We start from the raw sequence: 19,029 nt of genomic DNA, 5'->3' as shown, positions 1-19,029 counted from the left end.
GTTCTCTATATTATTACTCACATGATTGAGAAGCAGCTGTTTCTTTGTGAAAAAGAAAAGCCAGTTGGAAGTGCTTGTGTTAAACTGAAGGCAGTTCTTTGCCAGAGAATAGAAATTTTATGGAGGAAATTCTATGACATAATGATATTATAAAATTGGGGGCCTTTATGATGGTCTTTTGGAAATATTAGTGGTGCAATATGCTACACTTAAGGGCTGGGGTCTATCTCATGGGAGGGCCAACCTTAGAGGCTGTATGATACCTACATTCATTTCTACCATCGAGTTGACTAGCCTGGTTTCTGGACTACTTGTAAGAGTTGAGACCATTTTTTTTTGTTCCATGACCATGGAATACAAGGTTCCTGGTTTCTCTCAGGGTTATTGATTTTAAGTGTTCAAATTTATAAATTTAAATTGTAATGTTGTCTGTACTACAGATCTGGGTCTATACCCAGACTCACTGATTTATCGTATTCAAATTATTTTCTGTAAATTCACACCCCACATAGGATAGTGGTTGTGTTTATGTTAATCAGAAATGTTTATACTTTTTACAAAAATAAAATTTAATTCTGAGTTTTTTAATTTTCAGCCAGAAAATCTTGCTCAGAAGCTTCCAAACCTTGTGGAACTGTGAGTCTATTTTTTAAAAAATTTTAAAAAGCAAGAATCAAAATAATTTGAAGTGACTTGAGATAATAGGATATGCCATTCTAATATATTAATTTATTATTTTTTGATATCATGATCATGGTGTTTATGTAGGTAGAACTTTGGTTCTGCTAAACTTAGTAGTATTTCAAAGTATTTTAGCATTTAAATGTGTGTTTTAAATATCTCACCTTGTGTAGTGTAGATGGTGAAAGATAACATTTTCTCTAGGCACAGTGTCTTTGTCACAGAGCCCTTAAAAATAATTCATGTAATTGAGAAAATTTATTATTATTGCTACTACTACTAATACATGTGATACTTGATACAAACAGTAAGACAGCATATAAAAGATATAAAATATGAAAAAAAATCTGTTGTGTACATCCTTCACAGTTCATTTGTTTTAGTTCTCTTGGTGATTACCTTGAGTGCTAAATAATATGTTTACACTTTTTTTTTAAATGTATCAACTTAAAATATCTGTTGATTGATTTACCACTTACAAAGGTCAAATAGGTATCTTAGATTTCCCTTTTTTCTCAGCTGCTCCCTTCTTTTGTAGGAAGAGGAGTTTGCATGTCTATTTCTTGTTCTCTGTTATTTGGCATGATTTTCAAGGGGTAACAGGAAAGCTAACTTTGCACCTCCATCTTCAAGCTGAAAGTCTCTGTCATTTCTTCTTTTTTTTTCTCCCAACCATTTATTTTGAAAAATTTCAAACCAGTAGAAAAGTTGAAAGCATGATAGAATGAATGCTCAGATACCCTTTACTTAAATTTACCAGTTGTTAGCATTTTTGTCAAATTTGCTCTCTGTCTTTTCCTCCCCCACCCTCTGCTTGTATACCTGCACATTTTTTTCCCCTGAATCCTTTGAAAGTAAATTGCAGATATTATATCTTATGATAAACCCTTAAATACTTCAGGATATATCCCCTAAGAATAAGGACATTCTTGCATATAATTATAATATGATCATACCCAAGGAAATTAATACTGGTTCTGTAATGTCATCTAATAGCAGTTCATATTTAAATTGTCTCAATTTTCCAAAATACTTTTTGTAAATACTTGGATTTGTGTGATTGCTTCCTCACAGTATTTTATCGTGATGAAAATATATATGACAACACATATGTCATCTCAGTAATTTCTACAATTACAGTTCAGTAACATTGATTACATTCTTCAAGTTGTACAACAACCATTCTCACTATCTTTTTCCTAATCAGTCTTCCACCAGTAACATAGCCTCACTGCTTCCTAAAAACTCCCACTAATAACCACTAACCACTAATAATCTTTAGCTTCGATGTATTTGCTTATTTCATATAAGTGAGATCATACACTGTGTTTTTGTGACTGACTTATTTTGCTCAGTATGATGTTTTCAAGGTTCTTCCATGTTGTGGCAAGCATCAGGACTTCATTTCTCTTTATGGCTGAGTAGTGTTCTGTTGTGTGCATGCACCATATTTTGTTTACCCATTTATCTGTTGATGGACCTTTTGGTTGTTTCCACCTTTTGGCTAACTTAAAAAGTGCTGCGGTGAACATTGGTGTACAAGTTTCAGTTTGCGTTCCTGCCTTCACTTCTGCATGTGTACCTAGGATTGGGATTGCTGGGTAAGATAATTAAGATAGTGTGTCAGCTTGGCTGGGCCATGATTCTTAATGTTTTGGCAGTTGTATTATATTATGATCTCTTCCCTGTTGAGATCAAATATGTTGTTCACTTTGCTTAGAAGGAGAAATGGCCAGATACGCGATTGTATACTGATTCGTGGGCTGCAGCCAATGATTTGGCTGGATGGTCAGGGACTTGGAAGGAACATGATTGGAAAATTGGAGACAAGATTTATGGCGAAGAGGTATGTGGATAGACCTCTCTAAATGAGCCAAAGAAGTGAAGATACTTGTGTCTCATGTGAATGCTCACCAAGGGGTGACCTCAGCGGAGGAGGATTTTAACAGACAGGTGGATAAGATGATGCGTTGTGTGGAAAGCAGTCATCCTCTTTCCCCAGCTGCTTCTGTCATTGCTCAATGGACTCATGAACAAAGTGGCCATGGTGGCAAGGGGGAAGTTATGCATGAGCTCAGCAACATGGACTTCTACTCACCAAGGTTGTCTTGGCTACAGCCACTACGAATACTCAGTATGCCAACAGCAGAGACCAACACTGAGTCCCCAGTGTGGTTCCATCCCTCAAGGTGATCAGCCAGCAACCTGGTGGCAAGTTGATTATGTTAGACCACTTCCATCATGGAAAGGGCAGCATTTTGTCCCTAATGGAATAGACACTTACTGTGGATATGGATTTGCCTTCAATGCATGCAATGCTTCTGCCAAAACTACCATCCGTGGACTTACAGAGTGCCTTATCCACCATTATGGTATCCCACACAGCGTTCCCTTGGATCACGGGACTTGCTTCACAGCAAATGAAGTGTGGCAGTAGGCCCGTGCTCACGGAATTCACTGGTCTTACCATATTTCCCATCACCCTGAAGCAGCTGGCTTGATAGAATAACGGAATGGCCTTCTAAGGACACAATTATGGTGACAGCTAGGTGTCAGTACCTTGCAGGGTTGGGGCAGTGTTCTCCAGGAGGCTGTATATGCTCTAAACCACTGCTGTTTCTCCCATAGGATTCATGGGTGCAAGAATCAAGGGGTAAAAATAGGAGTGGCACCACTCATTATTACCCCTGGTGACCCACTCATAAGGTTTTTGCTTCCTGTCCCCTTACACTCTGCAGGTCTAGAGGTCTTCATTCCAAAGGGAGGATTGCTCCCACCTGGAGACACATCACTGATTGCATTGAACTGGAAGCTAAGAAATCCACCTGGCCGCTTTGGGGTCCTTATGCTTCTGGATGAACAGGCAAAGAAGATTGTTACCATACTGCCTGATGTGATTGATCCTGATTACCAAGAGGAAATCGGATTGATACTACATCCATAACCCATTGCCATCGAGTCTGTTCCGACCCATAGCAACCCTATAGGACAGAGTAGAACTGCCTCATAGAGTTTTCAAGGAGTGGCTGGTGGATTTGAACTGCCAGCCTTTTGGTTAACAGCTGTATCACTTAACCACTGCGCTACCAGAGTATGTCTGGAATGCAGGAGATCCTTTAGGGTGTCTCTTAGTACTACCATGCCCTGTAATTAAAGTCAGTGGAAAATTACAGCAACCCAATTCTGACATGACTACTAATGGCCTTGACCCTTCAGGAATGAAGGTTTGTGTCACGCCACCAGGCAAAGAACCACGACCAGCTGAGGTGCTTGGTGAGGGCAAAGGGAATACAGAATGGGTGATGGGAAAAGGTAGTTTCTAAATACCAGTTATGGCCATGTGATCAGGAGCAGAAACAAGGACTGTAATTGTTATATTTCTGTTTCGTATGTGTGTATCAAATATTTTTGTTTCCTTCACTTATATAAGTTGTAAACGGGGCTAGTGGATTTTGGGTTGTACCTGTGTTCTTTGTATCATGCTAAGTGCAAGTATGACTATATAATTATCTTTATTCAGAGATAACATGTGGTTTAAGGTGATGCGAACAGGTGCCAAGTTGACAAGGGGTGGACTCTGATAGTTAAAATTGTGTCTGAACTTGGCTGGGCTATGATTTTCAGTGTTCTGGTAGTTGTATAATTTTGTTGCTTCCCTATTGAGATTTGATATGTGATCACCCCCGTGATGGGATCTGCTGTGAGTAGCCAATCAGTTGAAAGGGAGTTCCCTTGGCGTGTGGCCTGCATCCAAATATAAGTGGACGTTCTGGCTTTTGCCAGCTCTGGATCCTGCAGCTGGCTCCTGTTTGTTTGATCTCTGGTTCTTGGGACTTGAGCTAGCAGCTTACCTGCAGCCTTGCCTGCTGATCTTGGGATTCATTGATTTTCACAGCCTGTGCATAAAAGGCCTGCTCTCCAACCTGCCAATCTTGGGTTTGCCAGCCCCTGTGGCTACATGAATCAGGAGAAGCCTCTATCCTGATCCACAGACTTGGGACATTGCAGACTCTGCAGCCACGTGAGCCATTTCCTTGGTATAAATCTCTCTCTCTCTGTATATATATTTATACGCTTTACTGGTTTTGCTTCTCTAGAGAACCCAGCCTAAGACACTGGATCATACGGTAGTTCTGTGTTCAGCGTTTTGAGGAACTGCCAAACTGTTTGCCACAGTAGCTGTACCGTTTTACATACCCACCAGCAGTGGATGAGGGTTCCAGTTTCTCCACAACCTCACCGACACCTGTTGTTGTTTGTTTGTTTTTTTTTTGATTCTTGGCATTCTTATAGTGGTAAGGTGGTATCTTGTAGCTTTGACTTGCATCTCCCTAGTGGCTAATGATGTCGAGAATCTTTTCATGTGCTTGTTGGTCATTTGAATCTCGTCTTTGGTGAAATGTCTGTTCATATCTTCTGCCCATTTTTTAATTGGGTTGATTGTTTCCTTTTGATTAGATTCAGTTTAAACATTTTTGGTAGTATTTTACTCCATTTGCTTTATCAATTTTTACGTTGATTCTCTTTATATTAGTACATGTGTATTTATTTAATTTTTCTGAACCCTTTGAGAGTAAGTTACATACTTTGTGACCCTAAATACTTTATCCCTAAATACTTCAATGTGTATTTCCAAGAATAAGGATGACTTTCCATTCTTTAGGTCTACTTTTGTGTCTTTTAGGAATGCTTTGTAGTTTTCTTCATTTAGGTTTTAAACACTGCTAAAGTTTATTCCTAAATATTTAATCTTTTTTTGTTTTTTGGTATTGTAAATGAAGTTTTCTCACCTGTTATGTCTTCAAACTGGTTATTATCCATATATATGAATGCTTTGATTTTGGCATGTTAATTTTGATATTTTGCTACCTTGATGAATTCTTTGATTGTTTGAGTTAGTTTTATCATTGATTCTCTGGGGGTTTCTAGGATACTTTCATGTTAACAAATACAGATAATATTATTCCTTCTTTTCCAGCCTTTCGATTAGCAGCCAAGCTCTTGGCTGTTGTGCCACCAAGGCTCCTTATAGGAATCCTGTTGTGTTAAGGAGATATTTATCTGTATTAATTATCTATTTCTGCATAACAAATTGCCCCAATATATAGTGGCTTAAGACGTCAAACATTATCTCATATTTTCTGTGAGTAAAGAATCTGGGCACAGTCTATCTGTATGGATGGCTTTGCCTCAAGGTCTCTCACAAGGCTTCAGTCAAGGTTGTTGACAAGAGCTCTGGGCTCACCTGAAAGCTCAACTGAAGAAGAATCCTCTTCTGTGTTCACTCACGTGGTGGTTGTCAGGATTCAGTACCTTGTGGGTACCGAAGCTCTTCCTCAGGCCAGGACCTCCCTCAGTTCCTTGCCACATGGCCTCTCTACAGGGTAGCTCACAACATGGTTTTTATCAGAGTGAGCAAGCAAGAAAGCAAGATAGGTTGTGTAAGACAGAAGCCACAGTTTCTTTGTAATTAAATCTTTGAAGTGACATTCCATAAATTTTACCATATTCTGTTCATTAGAAGCAAGTCATCAGGTCTAGCCCATACTTGAGGGGGAGGCTGTTATACAACAGCATGAGTGCCAAGTGGTGAGGCTCAGTGGTGGCCATCTTAGAGGCTGTCTACCACGGCTTTTATTCTTGTGTTCTCAATAATTTTTTATTACAAATTGGTATTGTCTTTTGTTAAATACTTACTTTGGGATTTAAAGTAAAGAAAATACCCGTGGGGCCTTAAAAATGATGAAACAATCACAAAGTTAAAGAAGACTGTAGTATAATATTCCAAACTGAATTCTATAAGAATGGCTGTAGAATTCTGGCTTGACAGTTTGTTTTTTTTTTCGTATGAGCCCTTTAAACGTATTTTCCACTGACTTCTTGTCTCCGTAGACTCTAGTAATAAGTCACTGGTAGTTTAATTGTTGTTCATCTTTATATAATGTGTCATTTTTCTCTGTCTGTTTTCAAGACTTTCTTTTTACCTTTGGTTTTCAGTAGTTTAACTTATGTGTCTAGGTATGTTTTTTTGTTTGAAGTTTGTCAGGCTCAATCTGTTAAATTTATATGTCTTACCAAATTCGGGACATTTTTACCATTATTTCTTCAAAGTTTTTTATTCTCCATTTTGTCTCTCCTTCTGGGACTCCAAAAACTCTGCTTAAAAAAAAAAAAAATTTGCTTATGTTCCTTTAATTTTAGTTTTTCTCTCTGCACTTCAGATTGGATAATTTCTATTATCTATCTTCAAGGTCGTTGACTCTTTCCTTTGTCATTCTGAGGTTCATCTTATCTAGTGAATTTTTTAGTTCTAAATTTTCATTTGGTCCTTTAAAAAATAGTTTCTGTTACTCGGAGATTTCTTATCTTTTCATTACAAGCATATTTTACTTTAGATCACTATGTGTAGTTATATTAGCTACTTAAAAAAAAAAATCCTCGTTTGCTAATTCCAAAATCTGGGTTATTTGAGGTTGCCATCCATTGTTTATTATATTCAATATTTTTCACCAATACCACGATTCAAAGAAGTATACTGTATATACTGTGGACTGCCAAAAGAACGAATAAATCTGTCTTGGAAGAAGTACAACCAGAATGCTTTTTAGAAGCAAGGATGGTGAGACTTGCGTCTTACATACTTTGGACATGTTGTCAGGAGGGATCAGTCCCTGGAGAAGGACATCATGTTTGGTAAAGTATAGGATCAGTGGAAAAGAGAAGACCCTCAATGAGATGGATTGACACAGTAGCTGCAACAGTGGGCTCAAGCATAAAAACGATTGTGAGCATGGCGCAGGACCAGACAGTGTTTTGTTCTGTGGTACATAGGGTCACTGAGTTGGAACCGACTCGACAGCATGTAACAACATCCATTGTTTACCTTCTTGTTGTTGATAACGGAGCATATTTTCCTGTAATGTTGAGTAATTTAGATGATGTTTTAGAAATTGTGAATGTTATGCTTTGGAGACTGGGATTTATTATATTCCTTTAAAGAGTGTTGATATTTTTGTTTTAGTAAGTAATTTACCTGGTTTGACTCAAACAGTAAACCTTGCCTGTGGTGGCACCTTGAATCTCATCCTAGTTCTTTTAACTGGAGTTTGTGGCACGTATGCATGGTCTGCAGTCACCTGTTGCTTTAAAGTTGATACCTAGAATTTGAGGTTTTCCATCTCTGGCTCTTTCCTTTTTGGTGTTCTCTCTTCACATCTCTGTGACTGTGGTTTCCCTGAACTCTGTCCTTTGTATTTTTAGGCTAGCAAGACTGCGGGTTTCTATTAGAGTTTCAGCCACTTCACATGATAGTTCTCTGTACCCTGCGTTAGACTAAATGCTGTTTAAAATAGGGCGGGAGTAGGGGCTCACCCCTTGTTATTCCTTCTAAATTTTGATTCCCTCCCAGGATTGGCTTCCTTTGGGTACTCTGCAGTACCTTCAGGCCATTGTGAGTGTGTGTGGTTTCTTAGTTTTATTTTCTTTATTTTTTAGTATGTTAACTTTATTTGGAATTATGATATAGAATAAATCGTCAAACAAATGGATGTAATAAAAAACTTTTCCTATGCAAATCATCTACTTAATTGAACTACAAAAGACTTTTTCTTAGTGTTTTAGTTGTTACTTGTAAAAAGGATCTGTCTAGTGAGCTTGTATTGAATTGGAACTACCATTGTTTATTTTAACCTGTCTGTATCTTTATATTTAAAGTTTTGTTAAAGTCAACCTTAATTATTTTTTTCATTTTTGATCAGTGTGGCAATCTTGACTTTTTAACTGGAGTGTTCACAGCATTTATATTTAATGTAATTGCTGATATGATTGCATTTAAGTCCACCATCTGTTTTCTATTTTGTCTTTTCTTTATTCCTTTTTTCCTTTAAATTATTTTAAAGCTCCATTTTATCATCACTATTGGATTATTAACTCTATCTTTTTTCAATGTTGTATGGTTAATATTATGCTTATCACAATCTACCTTCATATAATACCACTTAATATGTAATATAAAAACTTTACAACAGTACTTCCAGTTACTCTTTCTTATCCTTTGTGCTGTTATTATTACATTTTACATATTTGTGTGTGTGTCACAGAAGAGGGCAAAGAAGGTAGATTTGGAATTGAAAGACAATAAATGGATAAATGGCAAAATATATTATTTTAATTTTTGCTTTAAACAGTAAATTAAAAGAAATTAAAAATGAGAAAAAAATCTTCTATATTTACTTCCATATTATTCTCTGGATTTTTTTTGCCAGCAAAATTTTTTATTTTTCCTTTTTTTTAAACTAAAATTTATTCTCTAAATCAACTATAGATTCACATGCAGTTGTAAGAAATGATACAGGAATCTCCTGTGTAGCCTTCACCCAGTCCCCCAATGGTAAGATCTTTCATGAGTATAGTGCAAGATTTCTATCAGGAAATTCACATTGATATAATCCACTGATCTTTTTTTAGATTTCACCAGTTTTGTATGCATTCATTTGTGAGTATCTGTTTAGTTCTATGTAGTTTTATCATGTGTAGATTTGTGTAATCAGCACCATAATCAAAACATAGTACACTTCCATCACCATAAGGATCCCTTGTGCTGCCCTTTTATCACCACATCCACTTCCCAGCTCCTTGTGCCCCTCGTATCCTTGCATCCACCCATCTCTTCTTCCTCTCTGTAATTTCGTCTAGTAATAACATAATACAAATAGAATCATAGACTATGTAACCTTTTGGGAATGACTTTTTTTCATTCAGCATAATTCCTTTGATATCCATCCAAGTTGTTGAGTGCAGTGGAAGTTTGTTTCTTTTTATTGTTCTTAAATTTTGTGTGCCACAGTTTGTTTGACCATTCACCACTGACAGACGTTTATAATTTTTGTCTACTGCAAAAAAACTGCTATGAACATTCATGTACGTGTTCTTTTGTAAATACAAGTTTTTATTTCTCTTGGCTAAATTTCTAAGAGTACAAATGCTGAGTCGTATTGTAATTGCATGTTTAGTTGGTTTTTTCTTTTTTTTTGAGAGAGAGTTCACATACCATAAAATTGACCCTTTTAAAATGTACAGTTCAGTGGTTTTTAGTATATTCACAAGGTTGTATCACCGTTAACCAGCAACCAGTTGCTGTCAAGTCAGCTCCAACTCATGGCTGACCCCGTGTTAAACCGAAAAATAAAAAAACAAACCCATTGCCACTGAGTCAGTTTAGACTCCTAGCGACCCTATAGGACAGAGTAGAACTGCCCCATAGGTTTTCCAGGGCTGTAAATCTTTACAGAAGCAAACTGTCACATCTTTCTCCTGTAGAGTGGCTGGTGGGTTCGAACCACCTACCTTTTATTTGGCAGCTGAGCACTTTAATCTCTGTGCCACCAAGGCTCCTTGACTTCATGTTAAAAAACAAAAAACCAGTTGCCGTTGAGTCGATTCCAACTCATAGCGACCCTCTAGGACAGAGTAGAGCAGCCCCATAGTTTCCAGGAAGCGGCTAGACTGTCACTTGGCCTGTTTTCTTTGGAGAAATGTTTGATCAAATCATTTGTCCATTTTTTAAATTGGGTTATTTGTCATCACATTGTTTAATTTTAAGAGTTCTTTATATATTCTGGATGCTAGACGCTTATCAGACATATGATTTGCAAATATGATCTCTCTTTCTGTGAGTTGTCTCTTTACTTTCTTGATAGTGACCTTTTAAGCACAGAAGTTTTTAATTTTGTTGAAGCCTAAATTGGACATTTTCTTTTGTTGCTTATGCTTTTGGTGTCATATTTAAGAAATGATTCCCTAATCTACTGTCAAAAAGATTTACCCATACTTCTAAGAGTTTTGTAGTTTTGGCTCTTACATTTAGGTCCTTCATCCATCTTGAGCTAATTTTTTACATGTGGTGTGATTTAAGACTCTAAATTCATTTTTTTGCATGTAGATATCTAGTCCCAGCACCATTCGTTGAGAAGACTATTTTTCCTTTGAAATGATTTTGTACTTTTATCAAAAATCGGTCAGCCATAGACACATGGGTTTATTTTTGGATTCTCAATTCTATTCTGGTGCTCTGTATGTCTGTTTTTATGCCATTACCACATAATCTTGATTCCTGTAGCTCCGGGTAAACTTTGAAATTCGTTAAGTGTGAATCCTCCAACTGCGTTCTTTTTTCAAAATTTCAACATTCCATGTGAATTTTAGGATCAGCTTGTTAATTTATGTAAAAAAGGCAGCTGGAATTTTGATAGCGATTGTGTTGAATCTGTACATCAATTCACTGAGTATTGCCATCTCAGCAGTTATTACCTCTTTCAGTCCATGAACATGGGATGTTTTTCCATTTAGTTAGGTCTCCTTTAATTTCTTTCAGTAATGTTTTGAAGTTTTCACTACACAGATTTTGCTCTTGTTTTGTTAAATTAGTGCCTAAGTATTTGATTCTTTTTGATGCTGTTGTAAATGGAATTGTTTTCTTAATTTCACTGTTGGATTGTTCATTACTAATGTATAGAAATACATCTACTTTTTCTAAATTGATATGGTGTCCTGCAACGTTGCTGAACTTGTTTATGAGCTGTAATATTTTTTTTTCCCTGGATTTCACTGTTGAAGGACATCTTGGTTGCCTCTGTCCTTTAGCAATTACAAATGAAGTTACAGTATACATTTGTTAATAGGTTTTTGTGTGTGTGTGGACCTAACTTTTCAAATCATTTGGATAAATATTTAGAATTGTGATTGCTGGGTTGCATGATAAGTCTGTGTTTAACTATTAAAAAACTGCCAAATCGTCTTCCGAAGTGACTGTCCCATTTTGCATTCCCACCAGCAGTGACTGAGAGTTTCTGTGTTATTTGAGTAGAGGAGTATGAAGACAGCTGGTACCGCTGAAATATGTGTCAACTATTCCAAAATACAAGGATTAAGTAAAGAGAAGTGACTTACAATTTAAAGCACTAAGCCTGCGACTACAAATGACTCACGCTCATAGTGGTAATAATATAAAAACAACAGCAGTGTTTATTGAACTCTTGCTATGTGCCAAGCACTGTTCTAAGTACTTTGCATTTATTCATTCATTTAATCCTTACAATCCGACATCCCTGTGTTGTTGGAACTACTATTACCTGCATTTACAGATGAAGAAACTGAGAAGTTATTGTCGTGTGGTTGCATGGCTGTCGACATGCAGGCAGTCTGGCTCCAGAGCTTGTTCTCTGATCCACTAAACCAGTCATGAGTCTCAGTTGGTTGAACATCAGAATAACTTGGAGAGTTAAAAAAAAAAAAATACCGAGGAGCTGATACACCCTCCTCCCCGAGAAAAGATGGCTTAGTTGGTGTGGGATGTTCTTGGGCCCCAGTACTTCGAAGGCCCCTGGGTGATTCTAATGTCAAGTCAGGATTGGGAGCACTCCATAGTTCTTCATACTGTATCTTCATTATTATATCATTTAATGTGTTAAATTTTTTATTTCAGCGTAATAGTGGGTACTTCAGTTCATATTTTGATGTGGACATTTTTACGTCCTTTTTTAGTATAACCTATAAAAAATTTGATTTGGAGAATAGGCAAATATTTTGTTGAAGAAATTATTTTCAACCAGCAATGTCTTTATTTTGCTATCTAAACACTGGCTTTTGTATAACAAATACGTGGTATGTGTGTATGTGTGTCACGAAGAATTTTTAGGGTCACCTAATAGGTATTCATTCCTAAGATTAATGTTTAAAGAGTGTTGGTTTAAAATGTGGCATCATTTCATGTAAACAAAGCAAGGAATAAAATTTATATAGAACAGTGTACTTGGTTAAATTGTGTTAGATCCAGCAGGTTAATACCTGCTACAGAATTGACTTAATTGAACAATGAATAGTCCTTGTAAAATTAATTCTTCCTTTTTGAATCTATGTTCAATGACATCATAGCATTTGATAGTAGACTTGAAAAATACAGAAGAACATTTCAAAACCATATTTAAAAATACTTTGTGAACATTGAGGTCCAGTAAATAAAACTATAGATTTGAAAATAAAGTTTACCAAAATCTAATTCTCTTGTTTTAAAGTTAGTGATTTAAATTTATTTTCTTAGTTTTTTTGATCTCCCAGTAGTCGCTTTATTGATTCACTCTGAATAGTCCATTACTAACAATTGCATCAAGTCCCCACCAGGGTGTGCTAAAGACACTTCATTGGGAAAGGTGTTTTTACTTAGGCTTTCCTGGACTTACCAGCCCCTGTAAACTTTTCTTTTAGAGTTGGATTTCTTGTTTACCAGATTTCTTTTGCTGTAGAGTAAATTCTGTGCCTTGGCAGTTGAGTATTTCTATAGATATTGTAAATGATGAATATTTAATCTCCCATTCTTGGTTCTCGTAAGCATGCTGGCTGGAAATATCTTTAATCTGACTATTTTGTCAAGTTTTCCTTTAGAAATTAAAGATTGCATCTCCCTTTATTCAATGGTTCATTTCCCTTTACACAAAAGGTATATGTCTGAAAACTTGAATAATTTAAAATGAACAACAACAAAAAAAACTAGTAATTTGTTTTATGAGGTTAAAAAAAAATACCTCATAATTTATCTGTTGGGCATGTTTTTATTTTAAAATAGCCAACACAGAGTAGATTTAATATTTGCAATTTTGGCATAAAATATTATTCTCAAAGTATGATAAGTTAGTTGTAATGACTGTGTTTTATATGGGTGCTTTGAAGCAGGGTGTAAAATAAAGTTTTGATTCCTTTGTGTTTGATGAATTTCTAACTGAGCCTTTACAAACTGGTTATCTAGCAAAAGTACTGAAGGCTAATAGCTGTTTTTCTTTTCTTTTTCCCCAGGTACCTTCATTCAAACAACATAGTTGTTGTTCCAGAAGGTAGGTGACCTTCCAATTTTCAGTTAGGAGACACTAACATTTCACCTTTGCTTAATAAGTACAACAGATGGTCTCTTTCAAGCTGTTTTGGTTTTTGTAATAGGGAATTTTAATTATAAAACATCTTTGTATTAGCTTCAAAGCTGTTTTATCTTAATTGAATAAGTCCAATTAAGGATTATGCTTAAATAAATAAGTAAAATGGTTATAATGGTTGGGAGGTAAATTATTATTAGGTAAATTGTTGTTAGGTAAATAATAAGATGGACCATTCTAAATATAAAATCAATTTAAATTGTAGTTAGGTAAAAATGACCTTTTGTATTGTTCTGTGAATTATTTATTCAGGTGATTTTTTGTATTATTTAAAGTTTATTATATTTCATCCTGAGACAGAAGTATTGTCACTTCAATAAAATTGAGTTCAATCAGTGTTTTTACTATCTTGTAAGCAGTGGAGATAAGGATGTTAATTATAAAAATATTTTAGCTTAGAATAGTTACATTAAGTATTTGGCTTAACACTTGGGTCAAATTCATGTTGTTTTCGCTGTTTGTTTTTGTCTTTTTGAAGCCATTGGGTCCCTTGTAAAACTCCAGTGTCTGGATCTTAGTGACAATGCCTTAGAAATTGTTTGCCCAGAGATTGGTCGTCTGAGAGCTTTACGTCATCTTCGATTAGCTAATAACCAACTACAATTCCTACCTCCAGGTAATCATAGTTTATAGCACACAGTGGTCCCCTGTTTATTTCAAATCTGTTTTTATTCGTGTTTCCCACTGAGTGTCCAGGCAGTGGACTGTGGGTACGTTTGTAAGTATTTGATAGTCTATTTGTCTGAAGATGAAATAAGCAATGTGGGTAAAATGTGACCAAGAGTCTTTCCTCAGCTGCAAACATAGAAAGCAGCGTTTATGTTTTGAAGCTGCAGTTACTAGTTTTACGCTGGCATCCGTGTCTCCTTAGAATCACTGCCCTGGCAAATGTTTGGACAAAAAGTCAGTTCACGTATCAATATTACTCAAGAGGATTTAAGTGAACTTTGCAGAAGGCAATTATTTTAGTATCCAAAAGGCAGATACATACAGTGTTTTCTCTCATACGCTGGTAGGGCCATTGGTATACATTAACTTTCATCTGGTAGGGCCATTGGTATACATTAACTTTCATAGAATTTAGCAGCAGAAGTTAAATTTGAGTCCTGGAATTAACCGTCAGTTCTGTCTACTGAACACCCAGTAGATTGTGATGTACATATGGACAGTACTGGGAGTCCCTGGGTGGTGGCAAGGTTAACACACCCAGCTGCTAACCGAAAGATTGGAGGTTTGAGTCTGCCCAGAGGCACTTCAGAAGAAAGGCCCTGGCGATCTACTTCTGAAAAATGAGCCACCGAAAACCTTATGGAGCATAGTTCTACTCTGACATACATGAGTCAGAAGTGACTTGACAGCAATTTTTTTTTTTTTTTTTAATGGATAGCACTAAAATCCTGCATTCTCTTGAGCCACACCTTAAACCTTCTGACTTTCATGTGAGGGGCATCCAGAGTCCTTCCTCGTGAATCCACACGTTTGCAAATTCCTCTGTCATGCATCATTTGTCACATAAGAAAGGTGAAATATGATTAAAAAAGAAGAGCTTCAGGTATTACATGAAAGTTACTGTGTATTCCAGGCTGAGTAGAGAAAGATACAGACACAGGGCAATTGGCTGGGATTATTTCTACTTAGTGACTCCCTTGAATACCAACCAGTCTTTCGGTGTGTCCAAGTGAAGTTTGTGACTTAGCATTACAAATTGTGACATGTCATGGAACTTCAGTCATACAAGAATATTAAAAACTATTCATGTTAAATCCATGAATGAAAAAAATCTTTGTTGCTTTGTGATTTAAACAAGTATTTTCTCTAAGAGTTTTTTTCAAGTACAGAAGTTTCTGAATGTTTTAGTAGAAACATAGAAACTGATTAATTATGAGACTTTCCGTACCTGCATTTATATGTAGGTCCAGAAGTGCTTATAAAAGTGACAGCAGTGACTCTGCTCAAAACATAACTTTTAACCTCATATAATGAGTATGTTATTTATTTTCCAGCTATGGTCGATAGAAACGTTTTTAAGGCAACGTAGGAATATGATCTTACCTTTAGGGTTTATTCCATGTAATCTGGGTCTACCAGTGATTCCTTATTCTAATTTTCATCAGATTTATATGTTCACATACTCAGGAAATTAGACTGTCTTTTATGTTTTCATATATGAAACGTATACAAGGTGTGTTGTGGAATCAGCATGCATGGATGTAACACTGTCTTTGTAAATCCCTCTTTATATACTTTTAGAGAATGTGTAAGGAACTCTGTTAATCATTCTCCGTTAAACTGTGCTTCTGTGTGTTCTATTATTCTGCCTCTTCCTGTAATATGAAAACATTTTGTGGCCTTAGAATGTGGTCATTTCCTCCCATTGTACAGTCTCAGAGGTTAAGGATGTACCCCCAGCACCCTTGCCTGCCTCCTAGTAACCGCAAAAGGTTATATGTTTCCTGACTGCTTTCGTAATTATTTATTTATATCTCACCTTGTTGCACAAAGAGACTTGAGACATTTACCTCTGATTTTGTTTTCCCAGCGTTATTTCTATTGTCTGCATTTGGGTTTACTTGTTTTGAGTAAAATTATACGTAGTAATAGCTGTGTATTTTGAATGAGAACTTCTGAAGGAGCCATCTGTAGTTGTTTTTTCTCTAGGCTACCATGAGTAGTGGTGGACTAGGCCTTACTAATTATTTGATTTTCTTTATGTAGTAATTTTAAATGTTATAACTTGAATGGTTAAGGAACTAGGTACATCCCCTCCCCGCTTCCCCCCCCACCCCCAAATGTTTGACCATGTTTGTGGACATACTGTGGAAAGGTGTTTTAATTGTAGTTTAAAAAACAAAATGTAAGGGACTACCTTGTCCCTGTTTGATGATAGTAGACACCCATTGCTGTCTGATTGATCGCCCCTTCTACATAGTCCGTTATAGTGTGTGCAGACTTCTTACGTGACATAGAGCCTTTCCATCACTCCAGAGAGTTCTTTCTTGCCTCTTTAATCTACTTGCCGTAGGCAAACACTTTTGATTTCTATCACCGTAGATTAATTTGATCTGTTGTTGAACTTAATATAAATAGAACCATATAGTATGTACTCTGTGTCTGGCTTCTTGCTACAAAATAATGTTTTTGAGATGTATCCATGCTGTTGCATATGTCAGTAATTTGTTCTTTTTTTTAAGTACAGAGTAGTATTCCATTGTATTAATTTATAATAGGTGTAACTCTTGTCCTCTTGATGGGCATGTGGGTTTTTTCTAGCTTGGGGGTGTTATGAATAAAGCTAATGTAAACATTCTTGTACAAGGGGACACATGTTTTCATTTCCCGTAAGCAAATACTCAGGACCACTCCTGAGTGCTGGTTCCTAGGGTAGGTGTATATTTAACTTTTTTAGAAATTGCCCAACAGTTTTCGGAACAATTGTACCATTTTACACTTCTCTTAGCAATATATGAGAGTTTCAATTACTCCACATCCTTGCCAACGTTTGGTGTATATATATTTTTAAGCCATCCTCAACGGGTAATATGTGTGAAATGGCATTGCCTTGTTTTAATTTAATTTGCACTTCCCTCTTGCCTGGTGGTGTTGAGCATCTTCTCAGGTACTTAGAAGCTATTCCAGTTCTTCTTTTTCATCTGTGGAAGGTGTCTTCCTGCTTTGCAGCCGTGCTGCCCCAGTGTTAGTCTGTGGAGGGGTGACTGTGGCTTCCCTGTATTCCGTGAAGGTGTGTATTACCTCTGAGAGATTTCTCTGGACATTCCTGTTCTCCCCCTTCCTGGTACTTCCCACCCCCGCTTCCCCCAGACTTCCTTAGCTGAAAGCCTGGAGTAGACTGGGGAGATTACCTCAGCGTTCCTGCCCCTATGAAGATCAGTGAGAAGGAGTTGGGAGGAGGCGGTTTAGTCCGCACATAGCCCTTAATAGTTAACCTGGTTTCTCCTGAACCCTTGTCTGTGGTAGATTCTTTGTCCTCCCTTTGTTTTGGTCAAGAATGTTAGCAGCTGGAGAGCTCTTCTCTTTTAAAATGGGCTTGTCACTTTTTGGAGTTCATTTAGTTTTCTTTGTGTCCTGTGTCTCTGGTGGGTTTTAAAGACTCTGATTATGTAGCTTATCCAGCTTGTCTTAAGTTGTTAGGGTGAGAGAGGTGTTGCTTGTGACTTTCTGTTTTTGAACTGTAATTAAATCCTCCCTTCCCTACCCCCCCCCCCGCCCCACTACCAGGAAGGGAGGTTCCTCTGTACCTCCCTTCAGTCCGTAGATTACTTTAGTGTATTTTAGTGCCCGTTTTATTTCCTGTTGACTTCTCTCTAGGGTTGACAGTATGAACCCTCGACTTACTGCAGTCTGCTTAGAATATTGTACCACTCTGTGGAAAATGTAAAGGCAAATAGTGTTTACCCTGCTTCCTTTGTGCTGTTCCACCGTGTATGTTATTTCTATATACACTGTGAACTCCACAATATGATGTTATTATGTTTGCAAAACAGTCATTTGTCATTAAAAGAAATTAAGAGAATAAAAAAAAAGATTGTCTTTGTATTTATCATATATTTACCATTTCCTGTGTTCTTCATGTATTTTTTTTTATCTGGTATCATTTCTCTTCAGTCCCTGGGTGATTCAGATGGTTAAGTGCTCAACTACTATCCCAAAGGTTGGTGGTTCCCTTGGAAGACGGGCCTGGCGATCTGCCTCCGAAGGTTACGGCCTTAGAATCCCGTGGAGCAGTTCTGCTCTGCCCATGTGGGTTTCCCATGAGTCGGAACTGACTCTGTGGCAACTAACAACAGCCATAACTTCCCTTCAGTCTGACGAACTGCCTTTAGTATTTCTTGTAGTACAGTTCTTTAGCAATGACTGTCCCCATTTTTGTTCATGTGAAACTACAGTTCACGTTCAGTTTTGGAGAATATTTTCTCTGGCTACAGAATTCTGAGTTGACAATTTTTTTTTCTTTTGGCACCTGAAAGATATCCTTCTGTTGTCTTCTGACTGCATATTGTTTCTGATGAGAAGTCAGTTGTAATTTTTATCGTTGTTACTCTGTACCCAGAAACCCAGTGCTTTTGAGTCGATTCCGACTCATAGCGACCCTATAGGACAGAGTAGAACTGCCCCACAGAGTTTCCAAGGAGCACCTGGCGGATTCGAACTGCCAACCCTTTGTTTGGTAGCCGTAGCACTTAACCACTACGCCACCAGGGTTTCTGTTACTCTGTACGTATTTTTTTTATATGCCATTAATTCAGTGCATTTGGAAACCCTGGTGGTGTAGTGATGAAGTGCGACAGCTGCTAACCAGAAGATCAGCAGTTCAAATCCATCAGGCACTCCTCGGAAACTCTGGGGGGGG

At 37.0% G+C, this 19,029-nt stretch overlaps 1 protein-coding gene across 4 annotated transcripts in view; it reads left to right on the top strand.

The window, feature by feature from the left end:
* The window catches only part of LRRC28 (leucine rich repeat containing 28), a 266,213-nt gene that overhangs the window by 28,154 nt on the left and 219,030 nt on the right, over positions 1 to 19,029 (top strand). For 3 of the 4 annotated variants that reach the window (XM_064267065.1, XM_064267064.1, XM_064267062.1), the window contains exons 3-5: positions 596 to 636; positions 13,528 to 13,565; positions 14,140 to 14,277. In XM_064267065.1, the coding sequence (XP_064123135.1) occupies positions 596 to 636; positions 13,528 to 13,565; positions 14,140 to 14,277 (217 nt within the window). The remainder of the gene's footprint in view (positions 1 to 595; positions 637 to 13,527; positions 13,566 to 14,139; positions 14,278 to 19,029) is intronic. The other variant, XM_064267063.1, reaches the window with a different exon arrangement.

Source organism: Loxodonta africana, chromosome 13 (assembly GCF_030014295.1).
Source record: "Loxodonta africana isolate mLoxAfr1 chromosome 13, mLoxAfr1.hap2, whole genome shotgun sequence".
In the NCBI taxonomy this organism is placed as follows: domain Eukaryota; kingdom Metazoa; phylum Chordata; class Mammalia; order Proboscidea; family Elephantidae; genus Loxodonta; species Loxodonta africana.
Note: the sequence above shows the minus strand (reverse complement) of the source record. Positions and strands in the feature narration are given on the sequence as shown.